Here is a 14,753-nt window from a genome sequence, read left to right as displayed (position 1 = left end):
AAAAGATCTCCAGCACCGGCTTTTAGACCTCAGAGTACACGGGATATGAAATCTTAAAACTGTGGTAGTACTGTGTGCCGTAAAGATAGTTTAGATACTTTGTACAGATTTCTGCGGGATTTTAGTTACCAGTTATGCCTGTTTCCGAAGCCAGTGTAGCTTTTGTCAGGTAAGATATCTGGCTTGGGGAGGGGGAGGAGGGCAGAGCATGGCCTTGGCAGAACCACGAAGATGGTGTGGTACAGAGATTCCAGTAGTTCTCATGTGGGATAATGACATCCATAACTCACTCTGGTATCATTCCCTTGGGCAGTTTAGAACTTCTTATGAAAATCTTTATTTCAGTTTATTTTTAATAGTAAATCTCTGCATCCTCAGAAGCCATCTGCTACCTGAAAATAGGTTTTTTTATTAAGAAAATGCATGCTCCATTTTGATACCAATTTTTTGCATGTAAAAATAACAATACAGGATCTGAAACTCCATTTCCAAGTATTCCCCCACCCCAAACTCAACAAAGCAAGGATATAAATGCACGATAAAGAGAATAACAGCTCTGTTTGAGTCTAACAAGCCAAACCGAGCACTGCACCTCTGGCAGGGAGGGGCTCGGGGGCTGTGTTTGTGAGGCTCAGGCCTGCTTGTGTTGCGTGGCCGTTGTGTGAGGTGCAAGGGCACGGCTCTGAACACACCCATTTGACAGACAGTCAATCAGAAGACTGAGGTCTGTCTGTGCAGGGTGGAAGAACTCCTGCCTTGTACCTTAATACTTAGTTGTGCACAAGTTATGTCCTTTGCTGCTCCTTTCAGACTGTGGAATTAGTCCTTTTTCTCAAGAGTTAATTATTTTAATTAACTTTAAATTTGCACCTTCATTTATTCTTGCATCTGTTAACCAAGCTTATATGAGACTGCCAAATTAGAAAGATATTGCTTACATATCTCATCACTTGAACTGTTCAAAGTACTGCATGGATTTGATCTCTTCACAAATATTAATCTGCCTTGGGGTTCTCCTGAGCACCCATTCACTGAGCTAAAAATCTGTGTTTGCGTGCTGCTGTTTGTTCCCGAGGGCTCATCTCCCTGGCGAGCATGTTTAAACAACTGAAGTGCTCTTACAATGAAACATTCAAATTCAAGCCTTTATTATTATGCAATCTGGGATTATTTTTTTTATCATTAGACTTCCTTCTGAACTGGGTGGTTGACACTCCCTGTTCCAAATTCCTGTCCCATGAGCTAGTTGTTTGGAAATACTGGTTAGGAGGACAAACACCATGATTTTTTTTTTTTTTTCAATCTGGAGAAAGTGCTTTTTCACTAGGTATTTGGGATTAAACTGTAACCCAAAGGCAGGCAACAGAAATAGGATAAAGATCAAAAGGAAAAGGAGAGCATTAGTTGGTAGAGTGATACAGCTGGAAATGGTGGGCCTGATTCAAGGTGCTTTGGGAGTCAGAGGATTCTTGCACATGACTTAACTAGTTTCTGGATTAAACCTTGCGTATGCCCTAGGAGAGGAATGTATACTTGCTCCAGCAGCATGTGTGCTCTGGAAAATAATGTGAAAAGCTAGTCTATATTGTGACAAACCGAGGGTTCATATGCACGTTTGCTATTCAGAAAAAGATATTTCTGCTTAACTCCATGTCTAAACAATTTTAATGAAAAATGAGACTACTTTGACTTGACTCTCCAGTCAGATCAGTTTCCCTACAGAACTTCGCTCCTTGATCCCTGTCCAAGAATGTATTTATCAGGGAATTTATTGAGCCCTTTAAATTCACTTCCTGATGAGAATTAAACTAGCTTTCATCTGCAAAACCCCTTGAAAGTTCCCTGTGTGTGAAGTGAGGATTTCTCCATCCTTTTCACGCGTCCCATGATCCTGTAATCTTCTCCCTCGGAGTGCTCCTGCAGGACAGTCGACCTCTGCTGCAGGAAAGCTGGATGGAAGAGCATCCCCTTTGCCCACGGGGATGGAAAGCGCCACGATGTGCTCTTCCCGCACCAACCAAGCGCTCAGGCTGTCTTGGCTGCACAAGGAGAGCGCCAAGGTTTTGTCATTTTTCTTGGGGAGTGCTCGCTTTGTTTTTCAAGCAGCTTAGCATTTAAAATACCGTAGCCACTTGAAAAGCCGGCAGGTCACAAGTTGCCAGGTTCTTAAAAGTGCCTGGAGAAAAACTGATGCACCGAATCCCTTTCGTTGCTGTGCTTCAGCCGTTTGGAGGGCTCAGCCAGCTACGACATTTAGACCACAGCTGCCTCCGACGGCGGCCCGAGCATTGTTTTGTTGTCGTTTCTGCAGAGGAGCGGCAGGAGCTTACATCATTTCCAGTAATGAAGTGCCTGGGGTTCTTTTATGACTTGCACACTCCGCTTCTCCGGAGCTGTACAGTATGTGCTGTGTGACTCCTGGAAACTGAGGATTTGTTTTGACTTGCTAAAAGAACGTTTGCTGTTTCTCTTTACAATTTCACCGTATGACTTGTCAATTCTCTCCCCCTCTTAAGAATAACTTCAGATTTAATTAGCTGAGCGCAAACATCTTTCAGTGCAGTGTGGATTAGACTCCTCACTGAGTACATTTACCAACAGAATGAAAGACATCTTAATCAGGCGTTTCTGTATTTGTACTGCTGTGTCCAGAGTGCCCGGTAGCTGTGGATAGACAGTTGCTATTGACTCTCTTTCTACTGGGGGATGGCCGGTGATGTGGGCACCAGCCTCATTAAGGCTTGCTTTTTATTTTTGAAGCTCTGTCTCCTACCTAAGAGTGCTTTTCAAGTGTGTTTCATTATCATTCCCCTATCTGCTGCGTAGGAGAAATGATACGTGTTTTGCTGGGATGTCCCGAAGGTGCTGGCATCTCCCCAGGAGTTCCACAATGACCCGGCCTAGCATATTTCAAAAGGTGCCATTTATACTTTGCTGAATTGCAAAGTAGCATTGCACACCAACCTCTACTAGACAAGTTTGGCACCAGCTTCCCAAAGCGTTACCTGGATATACGTGTGTATATGTGCTTTGAATTCTTCAGTGGTGAATTTTAGCTTGCATTTCTGCACTCGGAGAACATTCTCCAGACCAGGAACCACCTGGGTCGTTTCTGGGATACCATCACCCAAGCAGCAGCCTGCACAATTCTCCCTAAGTCCCAGAGTAAATGTTTGTGCTGCAGCAACAGCAGCTGATTTACCTGAACATGCACTCACAACAGATGCTTTTGGGCAGCATCAAAACCAGCAATGAACAGCAAAATATTCACAATCCCCTTTGTAAAACTGTCATCCTTTCTGTTAGTTCCAGATATTTGTCTTTTCATAAGCACTTCAAAAAGCACCTTTAACCCCTATCAACTATTCACTTCCCCAGAGTTAAAATTTGACAAGTTCATTTTTAGCCATCTCTACTCTCAAAGATGCTGTGGTTACTGTTTGATTCTTCAGAAATGAATCATAATTTCAAAACCTTCACTACCTTAGTGAAACGCTCTTTTTCCATTAGCATTCAACGTGTTTAACATGGGTTCAGACATGTTATCAGAAACTTATACTAGAGTCCTTAAAAAAATATCCCGTGTGATTTCATGCCCTGGAAACACCTTTGATGCTATAACTATTCCTTCAGCTATTGGGAGATACGAGGCATATGGATCTGAGCTAGTCAAATTAATACCATAATGGCTTCTGGCTCAACAAACATGTACAGTGCAAACAGAGAGCAGAACAGCTGTAGTAGAGTTACCTTTTATGTGGGTGGCATAGACGTCTGCCAATTAAAATGATCTGATGAATCATTTCTTGCCATATGATTACTGTTAATAAGAATTTATGTTAACATGTTTGTGTCTGAACTTTGCACAGGTTCATGCCTGCATTTATTTTCTTAAAAAATAGAGCATATCATGATTGTTTTTTGTTCTTAATGGACTTTCTTTCCTCATTTGAAAGCTTTCCAGGACTTCAGTAATGCAGAGCTGCCAACTATCCCTTAAAGGAAGATGTTTTTATCTCCATGTAATGCTTTCTGCATGTAATTCTGTGTACACAGGCCAATAGTTTTTAACCTGGGAACCTCAAGCTAAGCTTCTAAATCCATCTAGCAGCACTTAGAAAGAGAGCATGGCCTTCAAAATATGAAAAGAGAAGTCTTCATAAACTTTTATTAAAACCTCTGTTGTTGCAAACTTTTATACTTCCGTTTAAGTAGTCCCACTGACTCACAGGCTTTAGCCATTGATTTCATTATGCTAACTCCCCATGTGTAAAAATCAAGCATTTTTTTTTCAGAACTGATATGTTATATTTATGATGAGAAATTCAGGTGTGGCAAAATGTTGTTTTAAATATGTCCTCAGCAGCTTACAAAACATTTCAAAGTATTTGGGAAATCTATGCAACAAGTGAGACCTTTTATAGCAAGAAATACACAAGTCCAAGCATGGTAAGTGTTAACAGACTTTGACCTAGGATGGTTTGGGGATCTCCCTCTGATCAGAAAAAAGTAGTTTAAAATTATACGTAAGCTTGGTAAATACAGTAGGACAGGGTAGAGAGACATAAAACAATTGCAATAAAACTTCATGAAGTACAGCTTAGCTAGGATAAACGGTTGGAGACTCATCATCCTTGTGAATCTTGTTTGGAAGCCATGAGCAGAACAAAAGTTTTGGTGGAAGGACTTGTTCCCATGGGAGTTGGAACAGTCAGTAGAAAATATACTGGAGAAAACAATCCTAAAAAGACTAAGGAGAAACTTGGCAAATAGATAATTTCTTTCCCTCTACTGGCAATTCTGCCGCTCACAGGATAAGCAAGGTTTTTCCATGGCACTTACACTGGAGCTTTTGGGGGCTCTTTGGCTAACAGCATCGTCCTTACATCTGTTCTGTCCATGCTCACTGATGCTTTGAGATCATATTTGCATCCATTTTCCCTGCAGTGCCAATAAAGTAAGAACTGATATGTTTTTTCCAGTGTCATCCTGCATTACCACCTATAAGAAGACACCACCTCCAGTCCCACCGAGAACTACCACCAAACCATTTATTTCCATCACAGCCCAGAGCAGCACAGAGTCTGCCCAAGATGCATATATGGATGGGCATGGACAGAGGGGAGACATCATCAGCCAGTCTGGACTTAGCAACTCCACAGAGAGCTTGGACAGTATGAAGGCGCTAACAGCTGCTATTGAAGCTGCCAATGCGCAGATCCATGGCCCTGCAAGTCAACATGTAGGGAACAATACTGCCACCGTCACCACCACCACAACCATTGCCACCGTTGCAGTAGAAGACAGAAAGAAGGACCACTTCAAGAAAAACAGATGCTTATCTATTGGAATACAGGTACAGTACAGGACCTGGATTATCTGCCTGCCATTGTTTTGGATTTCTACATCTGGTTTACTGCTCGTTATGCAATGTTTTGTGTATTTCTCTTCTTTTCCTGACAGGTGCCTATGTAGAAATTGCAGCAGCATAATCATTCTGCATGGTACTAATGATGTTTTCCTAATTTATCGTAAAAACATCAGATGCGAGGATTTGTTTAAGTCTCCTTACTGCTTGTTATTCAGCTCTGTTAAATTACACACATGAGCACTAATCTATGAATCATAACACAGCGGGGGTCAGAAAGGCATGAATTAAATCATTGAAAGGGAATGTGTAAAACAATGATTTACATTACACTATCACCCAAAAATATTTTCGTCCAGCCTCACTGAATTAATTGTCACTGCTTATTCATGCATTTCATAATGACTGGTAGCCGCTTGAATGAGGCAGCATTGTTCCTACCTCAGCCTCAAGAGCAGAGGGTAAGTTCCTTCTGATTTGCCCTTGTTAAAGAATATTACATTTTGTTACCTCTAGTGAAATGAAACAAGAAAACTAACCCTGCCAAAGTTGACGCCTATTTACAGAAATGAGAAGATCAAATAAACTAGACCAATTCAATCTGCTTTCTTAATTAATCTTTCCCATACCCCCCCCCAAAAAAAAAAAAAAAAGAATATGCATAAGACTCCAGCTATCTGCTTTGCAGGATTAGCTTTTGCAACAAAGTACTTGAACTTACAATCAACTGAGAATTAACACAAGTTTTGATGGGAGATGAAACCCAAGCAAATAAAACAGCAATTCACAGCTTATCAGCCTTCACAAGACGACATGATTTTTTTTCTTGCAGATGGAGGTTGTAAGCACAGCACTATGTGCCTGGACAGGCTTATCTGATTAGCAAAGCCTAAGAATTTCCAGTGAAATCTCTGCATCAGCCTGACGAGATGAGAGGCGCTGTGTAGAAGTATGCCATCCCAGGGGCAGCTCCTGGAGAAGCTGTGACTTTTCTCTTACTTCTTCTTGGAAGGGCAATAATTACCATTGCCTGTGGGTTCAGTTCACTGCCTTTGTTGTAGACTTTTTCTGCTTCACAGCTGTTTGGTTTGGGTATATTCTGAAAGAAGGGCTAATGCTCAGTATTAAACACAGGAGTGAGATCCAGGTGGGACAGGGATAGAGGAAAGCTTTTCTATTACTTACTCCCATACCCAGCGAAGCCGAAGGTGCCATTTTATTGTTGTAATCCCTCGTTTCACTGAGGGCTCAAAGCAACAAGGACTCCTTAGCAGGCAAACACCCTGCAAAATAATGGGTAGAAAGGAATAATTTCCACATTTGCAGAAGCCAACATGAACAATGGTAATGTGAATCGTGACTCTTGAGACACCATCTCCCTGCTGTCTCTTCTTAAGGTGGTGTTGCTGCAAGTAATAAATGCTGCTTTTGAGAGATACAGGGGCCTCAGTTTCCTGAGATCTGAGGAAAACAGAGCCCCAAATGCTGTTCAAGCCTTTGAAAATCTCCCTCTAAAACTTCAAAATTTACAGATGACCAAGATAAACATATGTGAAAGCTGCCTGGGGATGGTACGTGAGGGGCTGCCAGGGTAGTTTTTGTGTACCAACCAATGGAGTGATACAGCCTTACAGGATTCCTGCCCGTGCACCGTGCCACACTCCCAGTTGTGCCCATCAGTGAGATTTTGAGAGTCAGACAGGCCTCACAAATAAAAGTGCTTTGCCAGTCTGCTGTCTGGTCCCTTTTGCAGCATCATTGCCCAAGCAGTTGTGCTGGTACAGCTGAAGGAGTAGTGTGGGAGTGAAAATACCGTAAGATCACTGTTGCTGCCAGAAATTACTTCTCTTAGAAACAACTGCCCTAAAATAGGTAGGTAGGCTGTCAGCCCTCTGACTGGCAGTATGAAGTCAGTCTCTCTCCACTGACTGTAAAGGGAGCCTAGTTTAGGCTTAGACTGAACTCAGACCAGGTATACACCTTACTTATAGTCTGGCCCATCTCTGTAGAGCAGGGCAAGCTGCTTTAGCCAGAGGCATATTCTTGGTTTGCTTCCTCCTCTAATAAATAAACCCAATGTGCGCTTGTGATCAACCTCCACGTGTGTCCTCCGCACCCCTTAGTCACTCTTAGGACACCACAAGCCTTTGCTGTAAATCTCTTTAGCAAACAAGTAAAGTAAAGCAAGGCAAAGAAAAACCCTTCCATCAAAAGGTTGCTTCTGTGTCAGTTACGGGATTTAAGGCATAGTTATTTCCCCCAAAGCCTCAGCATCGGGTAAGTACCCTGCTTCACCAAACAGCTCTGTAACTCCCATCCCTCCTTGAGCACTTTTCCTGCACAGGCTGTTAAATTGGCTCTCAACAACAAGCTTATTTACGGGTGGAACAGATGCTAACTACAGCTGGAGGTTTTGTACGCTCGGGGCCACAGTGGATCCACAGGTCACTTCATAACACTGCTGTGGTCCAAAAATTCTGTGTGCTGGAAATTTTTTTCTTGTATGACTAGCAATGTCATGTACAGCATTGGGAATTAGCAGCTACACTGATTGGACCCAGAAGTTTGTGATTTTGCTCAAAGACACATCTGTGGTTGAATTCTAATGTTATACCATTGGTATAAATCTCCCCACAGCAATGGAGAGGTGGTATCAAGTTCCTGCCTGCGCTCCTGGGAACCGCCTGTTTGCATGATGAAGCAGTAAACAAAATGCATCCAAGAGCTGCATGTGCTTTCTTTACATCTTATCTGTACAGTGCTCTGATTCAGGGCACTAACATTTAAACAAAATAAACACGTAATTTTGACATGAGTTCACATATGTATGCACATACAGACTAACAGGTAAAATGAAACAAGCAGTGGAGCACAGTAAGTGGAGTTACAGCTGCTCAGAGATTTGCTCCGGTAAATCTGAGCATCCAGCCTTCATAAAATACTGGATAAAGTCCACCTGCATTTTGCAGGCTGAATGTTGTCTTGCCAGAAATGCTTTATAGATTAACAAGAATGATGAATATTCACTAATAACATCAGAAATGGGCACAGCAGAGATAAACTGACTAAATGAAGGTACTTCTGGTACAAGCTATATATGCAGACACTTAGTAGTTATCATGCATAGAAATTGTAAGTAGCTGAGTGATATCTCTGCTAAAATGCATTCTAATTAGCTGGTTAATTTTTTTAAGGTTGATGGTGCTGAAGAATCCACCAAATCAGGTGAAAATAAAGCAACCAGTAAGTTCCAGTCCATAGGAGTTCAAGTAGAGGAGGAGAAGTGGTGAGTAGAAGTTAATACTGTTTTTCTAAAGTAAATAATTATGCAACAATTAATTTTTAAGAGCCCTAGTTCCTGCACGCATGAGCGTATAAACCTGCTTCCTGGATGAATTGTTAGATCACCCAGCTGAAAAGCCGAGTCTCATGAACGCTGTAGCTCTTACTCCTCAGAGGGGATTTTTCAGGACCAGTGGGAGAACTGGAAGAAAAGTGCCACAGATTTTGAAGGTCAATATACTTTTAATAAGCTCTTTTTCCCCAGAAAATCTACCTGAACAGCAGACGGTGACGCAGCTGGAATATTAGTCTCGGGATGGCTGCAGCAGCGTAGAGCTTGATGGGGAAGTTTACCTTGTTTTTCAGCAGAATAATTTCAGGCATGTGGAGCAGTGCAGTGGCAGAGCCAAACTGATTGCTTTTGCTCAGGTATCTCACCCAGACATCTCTGCAGTACTACTGTTCCCTTGCAAAAAATTGTTGAGATTAAAAAGCAAGCCTGTAAAACCCGGTTCCCTCTCGAATCTGCAGTGTAACCTGAACTAGTAAACAAATATGCTCAAAACAATTGAAAAAAAAATAATCTAGACTAGCTGATGTCTTCAAGGGTTATGTTTCTTTTGGATGACAAATTGCACTCACTCTGCAGAGCAGCATAACTCTGCATGGCACTTTCCAGCCTCACAAAGTTTCTGAGTGCATGAATGCATCTGCAAACCCTCATTCCTGCCCAAAGCTGGACTCAGTGGGTGAAGAAAAGCCAGACTCCCCCCTGGAAGCGTGCAGGCCTGCCCAGTGCTGCTGTGGCTGCAAGCACCCACCCAAGTCTTTGTTCATTTTTCGCAAGCCGTTTGGGCGCAGTGTAACTTTTGGATCCTGGAGCCATGCTGCTGATAACTCGCTGTACCATATCATAGAAGCCTCAGGGCACTATGGCTTGTTGGTGAGGGAAGAGTCACCCTTGCAATCTCTCCAGAAAAAACCTGGGTGTAGCAAATCTGAGCTGACAAAATCAGGGCCCTCTGCCCTCCTCTGGCCCGCCAACTGCAGTAGCAAGTAGAGGAGATGTCCATTTTCACACTGTTTTTTAACTATGCCTGCTAAAAATACTCAAAAATAACGTTATCTCCATCATTTTCAATTCAATAAAATCTCCCCATAAAGTAGCAGAGTATTTTCCTGTGGTTTTAAAAGGCTAAAGTGATTTCAGCAAAAAGAAATGTGATTTTGCAATAACCCTGCTAGGCTGTTACCAAGTTCCTCATTAACCTGCTAAAACATCTCTTGCTGGCAGACGTTTCTTTATGTGTTAGACCTTAGCCCCATTTACCCACAACTCTTCCAGCACTAGATAAATGAGCACATTAGAATAGATGCTGAAGGACCCTTTCCCTTCAGCCTGAGCACAAAGGAAATAACTACCCCAAAAGCCCAACCCTCCTCCTTCCCTAACCCCCCCCCCCCAAAAAAAAAAAATCCCAGAAAAACAAACAAAGAAATGGCTGTTTGTAAATACCTTACTTCCAAAGTCCTCTTTCTATTGCAGTTTTTATTACTCCAGAGAAAATGGTAAGATTTGCCTGTGAGGGTCTGCCCTGAGAAAGCAATATTTCTGCATTACCTACTGACAGCTGTATTTGGGGGTTTCCTTGCTGATAAAGTTGAGGTTGCTGCTGTTTGGAGCAGACCGGCAAGCAGCAATCTATCATGGACTTTCAGAAGTGAACTGGCTGATAAGGGACAGCCCCTAATCCTTAGAAAATGAGTGCACTCAAGACACAAAGGGCTTATCATCACAGTTTGGCACTCATATTCCTTCTTTTTTTTTTTTTAACACAGCAGAGCACAATGTATTGATTATCTGTTACAGGAACAGAATTGTAAATACAGTGCATTCTTGCCTGCCCCTGCACCATAACATCTGCAGAGCCTCAGAAAAGCCCTTTTGAGTTGAATCTTTGACAAATGTTTTTTAAAATCTCCCAGGCTTCAGAAATATTAAATAAATATAAAATAAGAAGAGAAGAATGACACAGCAAAGAGGATAAATACAGTAAATTGATTGTGTTTCCTTGCCAGTCTAAGCTATTAAGTGCACTGTTATCAAACAAGAAAGCTCTTTGCTTAAAAAGCCTACCATACAAAATTTGCTTCACTCCTCTTCTTTGCTTCCTGCTCTTTCCTCCCCCTTTCCCTCACCTCATATGACTGTCATTCTCACACCAAGGAGTCTTACCTCCTCATGTCCTTTCAAACATTCCCGCTTCTGTGCTTGGACCAAGTAAGCAAAAGATTTTGCCTCCGTTTCTTGATCTAAGTAGCTTGAAAACAGTATCTTCAGAGGACAGATCTCTCTCTTCCATCTTCCATCTGGTCTCAGACCTTTCATTAGCCTTTCACTCTCTGTAACCTGGGCTTCCTGCCAAGACAAATGACTCTGAGTCCTCCTCCTCCTCCTCCTCCTCCTCTTGTACTACTCAAAGGATTAATGTGCCTACCGCTACCTGACCATATTACAACTGGATCCATCACCGCTATTCGTCTTATCCTTAGTTCTCTATGCTGCCTGTTCTCAATAATCTTTTTCGTGCCCATTCCCTAAGTGCAGCTCTATGATTTCTAGCATTTGTAGAGTACCTCTATCCAGTCTTTCTCATGGAGAAAAGATGGTATGTGTTTCTTCCAATGGTAACCTCATGATCTTCCTGCTGCTACTCTCTTATCTCTCACCTGATCTCCCTCATGATGTTAAAAAAACCCAACAAAAATGTTCCTCCCCTTTCCTCACATGACCCACCCCCTCCAGGGCAATTTTGAAATGTGTATCTAATGAAGCTGATCAGTATAATCTCGGGTCACTTCCATTTCTGTTTGTCCTTTCTCTCTATCTGTGACTTCTTCTTGACCTCAAGGGACCACCTTCCATTCCTCACTTACAAAGGTAATTGAGTTGTTGGAAGTCAACCAGTTCTACTGAACCAGAAAAGAAGAAGTCATAAATTGTGCCAGGCCAATTAGCGCACATCCTTATTGAACAAGGGGCTGTCAGTCCCATAGCTCTGTAATCACTTTTAGTCTCTCTTGCATTTTACCTTGTCTGCCCCAAGATCTCCTTTCGTTATGTCCTCACCCCCAAAATCATCTTGCTCATTGCTCCTAGTCATACCATCAGCTAGCAATTGTATTTGGTTTGCTATCACAAGAATTTATGAATGCTGAAACGATGGTAGTTTCTGAAGCAAGAACACTGCTATAGGAGACTAAGACCATAGACACGGTCCTTTTCCATTTTCTCTGGCTTGTGTGGGGCCAGGGAAGGTGCCCCCACCTCCTGCTGTAGTATAAGGTGTGGTTTACCACACCATACCTCTTGGTGTGGGATAAAGTAAAATGATTTGAAATGGTGGTGGGGTAACATAAAAAGAACAATAAAGTCTTCTGTCTGTTCAAAGAAAAAAACCACATCTTTGACTTTTGTTACTATATAAAGCCATATTTCCCTCTTTTTTTTCATTTAGGTTTTGGGGTTTGGTCCTACTGTCCTGACAAAAATTACTCAGGTTTTAGCATCTTCCCTGCACAGCAGGACAGTCCTACGCTCTAACTCAAACTTCTTAACTCTCCAGTCTTTAGAACAGGACCTTCAAATCTGTATCTTGGCTAAGCTGAGCTGGGACTGATATTTTCTCGGCTTTTGTCTGCAGCATTTTCTGGCTATCTGTGTTCTCCACAGTGGAAACCCTTCCACTGAGAAATTCTGAAGGTGGTAGATGCCCCATCCCTGGAAACATTCAGTGTCCGACTGGATGGGGCTCTGAGCAATCTGATCTAGTTGAAGGTGTCCCTGCTCATCGCAGGGGGCCTGAACTAGAAGACCTTTAAAGGTCCTTTCCAACCGAAACTGTTCTATGATTCTGTGATTCTAACCTGGCTGTGACTGAGCTGGTATTCAGAAGAGAAAGACAGTTTCAAAAGCAAGGCTTAATAATGTTCCCTGTTTAAAGCTAAGGGCCCTGACCTGGTCTTGCAGGCGCAAGCAGCTCGGTGAGTGGTGGTCAGGGGGAGGGCTGCCATTTTATGGGGTGGGGGACAATGGGTAGTGAGGAGGTGGCATGTGACATCAGAGACCATCATGATGGCGGCCCAAGTGGTTGACCATGGGTCCCTTTGGCTGAGGGGCGTTTGGCATGAAAGAGGCCCTGCCTGGGAAGACCAGGGTGCCCAGGGCTGAGGATGCTCTGCCCCTGCCCAATCCCACCTTGGTGGGACCCACTCTCCACACCTCCCGCCGCCCCATGCGTGCTTGGGGGAGGAACTACCACTCTGGTCAACAGAGGGTTAAGCAGCCACTGGCTCTGACATGGCGAGTTTCCTTCCCTGGACACAACTGCCTGTGATCAGAGCAAGCCCTTACACCTCTGGTGGCTCTCAGCCTGCTGGTGGGCTGCCCCAAGCCTGGCATTTGCAGAATTTGCCATGGATTTCTGATCAGACCTCACTGGCTGGCAATAGCCTCTCTCCTCCAGCCCTGGCCCTCATGATAAGGTTACCTGCCAAAGAGCTCAAAGGGCTGCAGTGAATGGGGCTGCATCCAGCTGGTGACCGGTCACCAGTGGTGTTCCTCAGGGCTCAATTCTAGGGCCAGTCCTGTTCAATGTATTTATCAACAATCTGGATGCAGGACTTGAATGCACCATCACCAACTTTGCTGATGATACGAAACTGGGAGGTGCTGTTGACTCTCTTGAGGGACAAGAGGCCTTGCAGAGGGATCTGGATAGATTGAGGAATTGGGCAATGATTAATGGGATGAAATTTAATGAGTCCAAATGCCAGATTCCGCACCTAGGATGGAGTAACATCGGGCACAAGTATAGACTGGGAGAGACGTGGCTGGAGAGCAGCCCTGCAGAAAGGGGTCTGGGGGTGCTGGTCGGCAGCAGCTCAGTATGAGCCAGCAGTGTGCCCTGGCAGCCACGAGGGCAAACTGCACCCTGGGGTGCATCAAACACAGCGTAACCAGCCGCTCAAAGGAGGTGATTATCCCACTGTGTTGGTGCGGCCTCACCTCGAGTACTGTGTGCAGTTCTGGGCCCCGCAGCTTAAGAAGGATGTGAAGGTGGTTGAGAACTCCCAGAGGGGGGCCACAGAGCCGGTGCGAGGGCTGGAAGGCATGTCCTGTGAGGAGTGGCTGAGGACTTTGGGCTTGTCTGTTTTGGAGAGAAGGAGGCTGAGGGGTGACCTCATGGCTCTCTACGGCTTCCTGAGGAGAGGAAGTGGAGAGGGAGGTGCTGAGCTCTTCTTCCTGGGATCTGGTGACAGGACACGTGGGAATGGTTCAAAGCTGCACCAGGAGAGGTTCAGACTGGACATTAGGAACCATTTCTTTACCAAGAGGGTGATCAAACGCTGGAACAGGCTTCCTAGAGTGGTGGTCGATGCCCCAAGCCTGTCAGTGTTTAAGAGACATTTGGACAATGTCCTTAACAACATGGTTTAACTTTTGGTCAGCCCTGAATTCGTCAGGCAGTTGGACTAGAGGATGGTTGTAGGCCCTTTCCAACTGAAATAGTCTATTCTAACATTGCCATAAGGGATTAAAGTTTCCCTGCTGAGACCAAGAAAGAGCACAGTCAATGGGTAAAGTGAGGCAGGCTGAATTTATTGTAAGTGCCTCTGAGGCTCACCACACATCAGTTGGTTTGAAACCTAGATCTTTTCTGGGTTTTTTGGGCTTTTTTAGGAAAGAAAGAAGTTCTTTGAGTTGAAAAGTGAACATGTTTTTCAAAAGAAATCAAAAGAAGACTTAGCTAACAAGTGACCCTGTTGTTGCTGTTCAAAACACATTGTGCTGTTGTTCTCGGTACTGGTTTATCCAGTCTGAGGTTTCATGGCTTTCTGCACCTTAGGCCAGATATCTGCTGCAGTTCTCTGAAGCTGTAATTATTACACCTTGTGCCTGCAGGGCACAACTGATTACAAAAGGGCCAAGCCTGAAAGCAGAGGAAGAAGCAAATCTCTGTTTTTAACGATTGCCAGTAATTTTTGAAAAATTTTTTTGTTTTTTAGATGGACCTGTGAATGTTTTGTATGTCTAGAAACA

General features: G+C 43.6%; 1 protein-coding gene and 1 long non-coding RNA gene across 7 annotated transcripts in view; one reads left to right on the top strand and one right to left on the bottom strand.

The window, feature by feature from the left end:
• The window catches only part of DLGAP1 (DLG associated protein 1), a 422,037-nt gene that overhangs the window by 388,078 nt on the left and 19,206 nt on the right, over positions 1 to 14,753 (top strand). For all 6 annotated transcript variants that reach the window (XM_054816398.1, XM_054816402.1, XM_054816401.1 and 3 more), the window contains 2 exons: positions 4,983 to 5,356; positions 8,563 to 8,654. In XM_054816398.1, coding sequence (XP_054672373.1) covers positions 4,983 to 5,356; positions 8,563 to 8,654 — 466 coding nt within the window. The remainder of the gene's footprint in view (positions 1 to 4,982; positions 5,357 to 8,562; positions 8,655 to 14,753) is intronic.
• Positions 1,077 to 11,037, bottom strand: LOC129202824 (uncharacterized). Its single transcript, XR_008575842.1, has 3 exons — positions 10,887 to 11,037; positions 6,554 to 6,651; positions 1,077 to 6,467 (listed from the first exon to the last, which is right to left on the bottom strand). It is a non-coding gene; the product is annotated as an uncharacterized LOC129202824 (long non-coding RNA).

Source organism: Grus americana, chromosome 2, assembly GCF_028858705.1.
Source record: "Grus americana isolate bGruAme1 chromosome 2, bGruAme1.mat, whole genome shotgun sequence".
Taxonomy (NCBI): Eukaryota; Metazoa; Chordata; class Aves; order Gruiformes; family Gruidae; genus Grus; species Grus americana.
The sequence above is the reverse complement of the archived record's forward strand: the minus strand, read 5'-3'. Positions and strand labels throughout refer to the sequence as shown.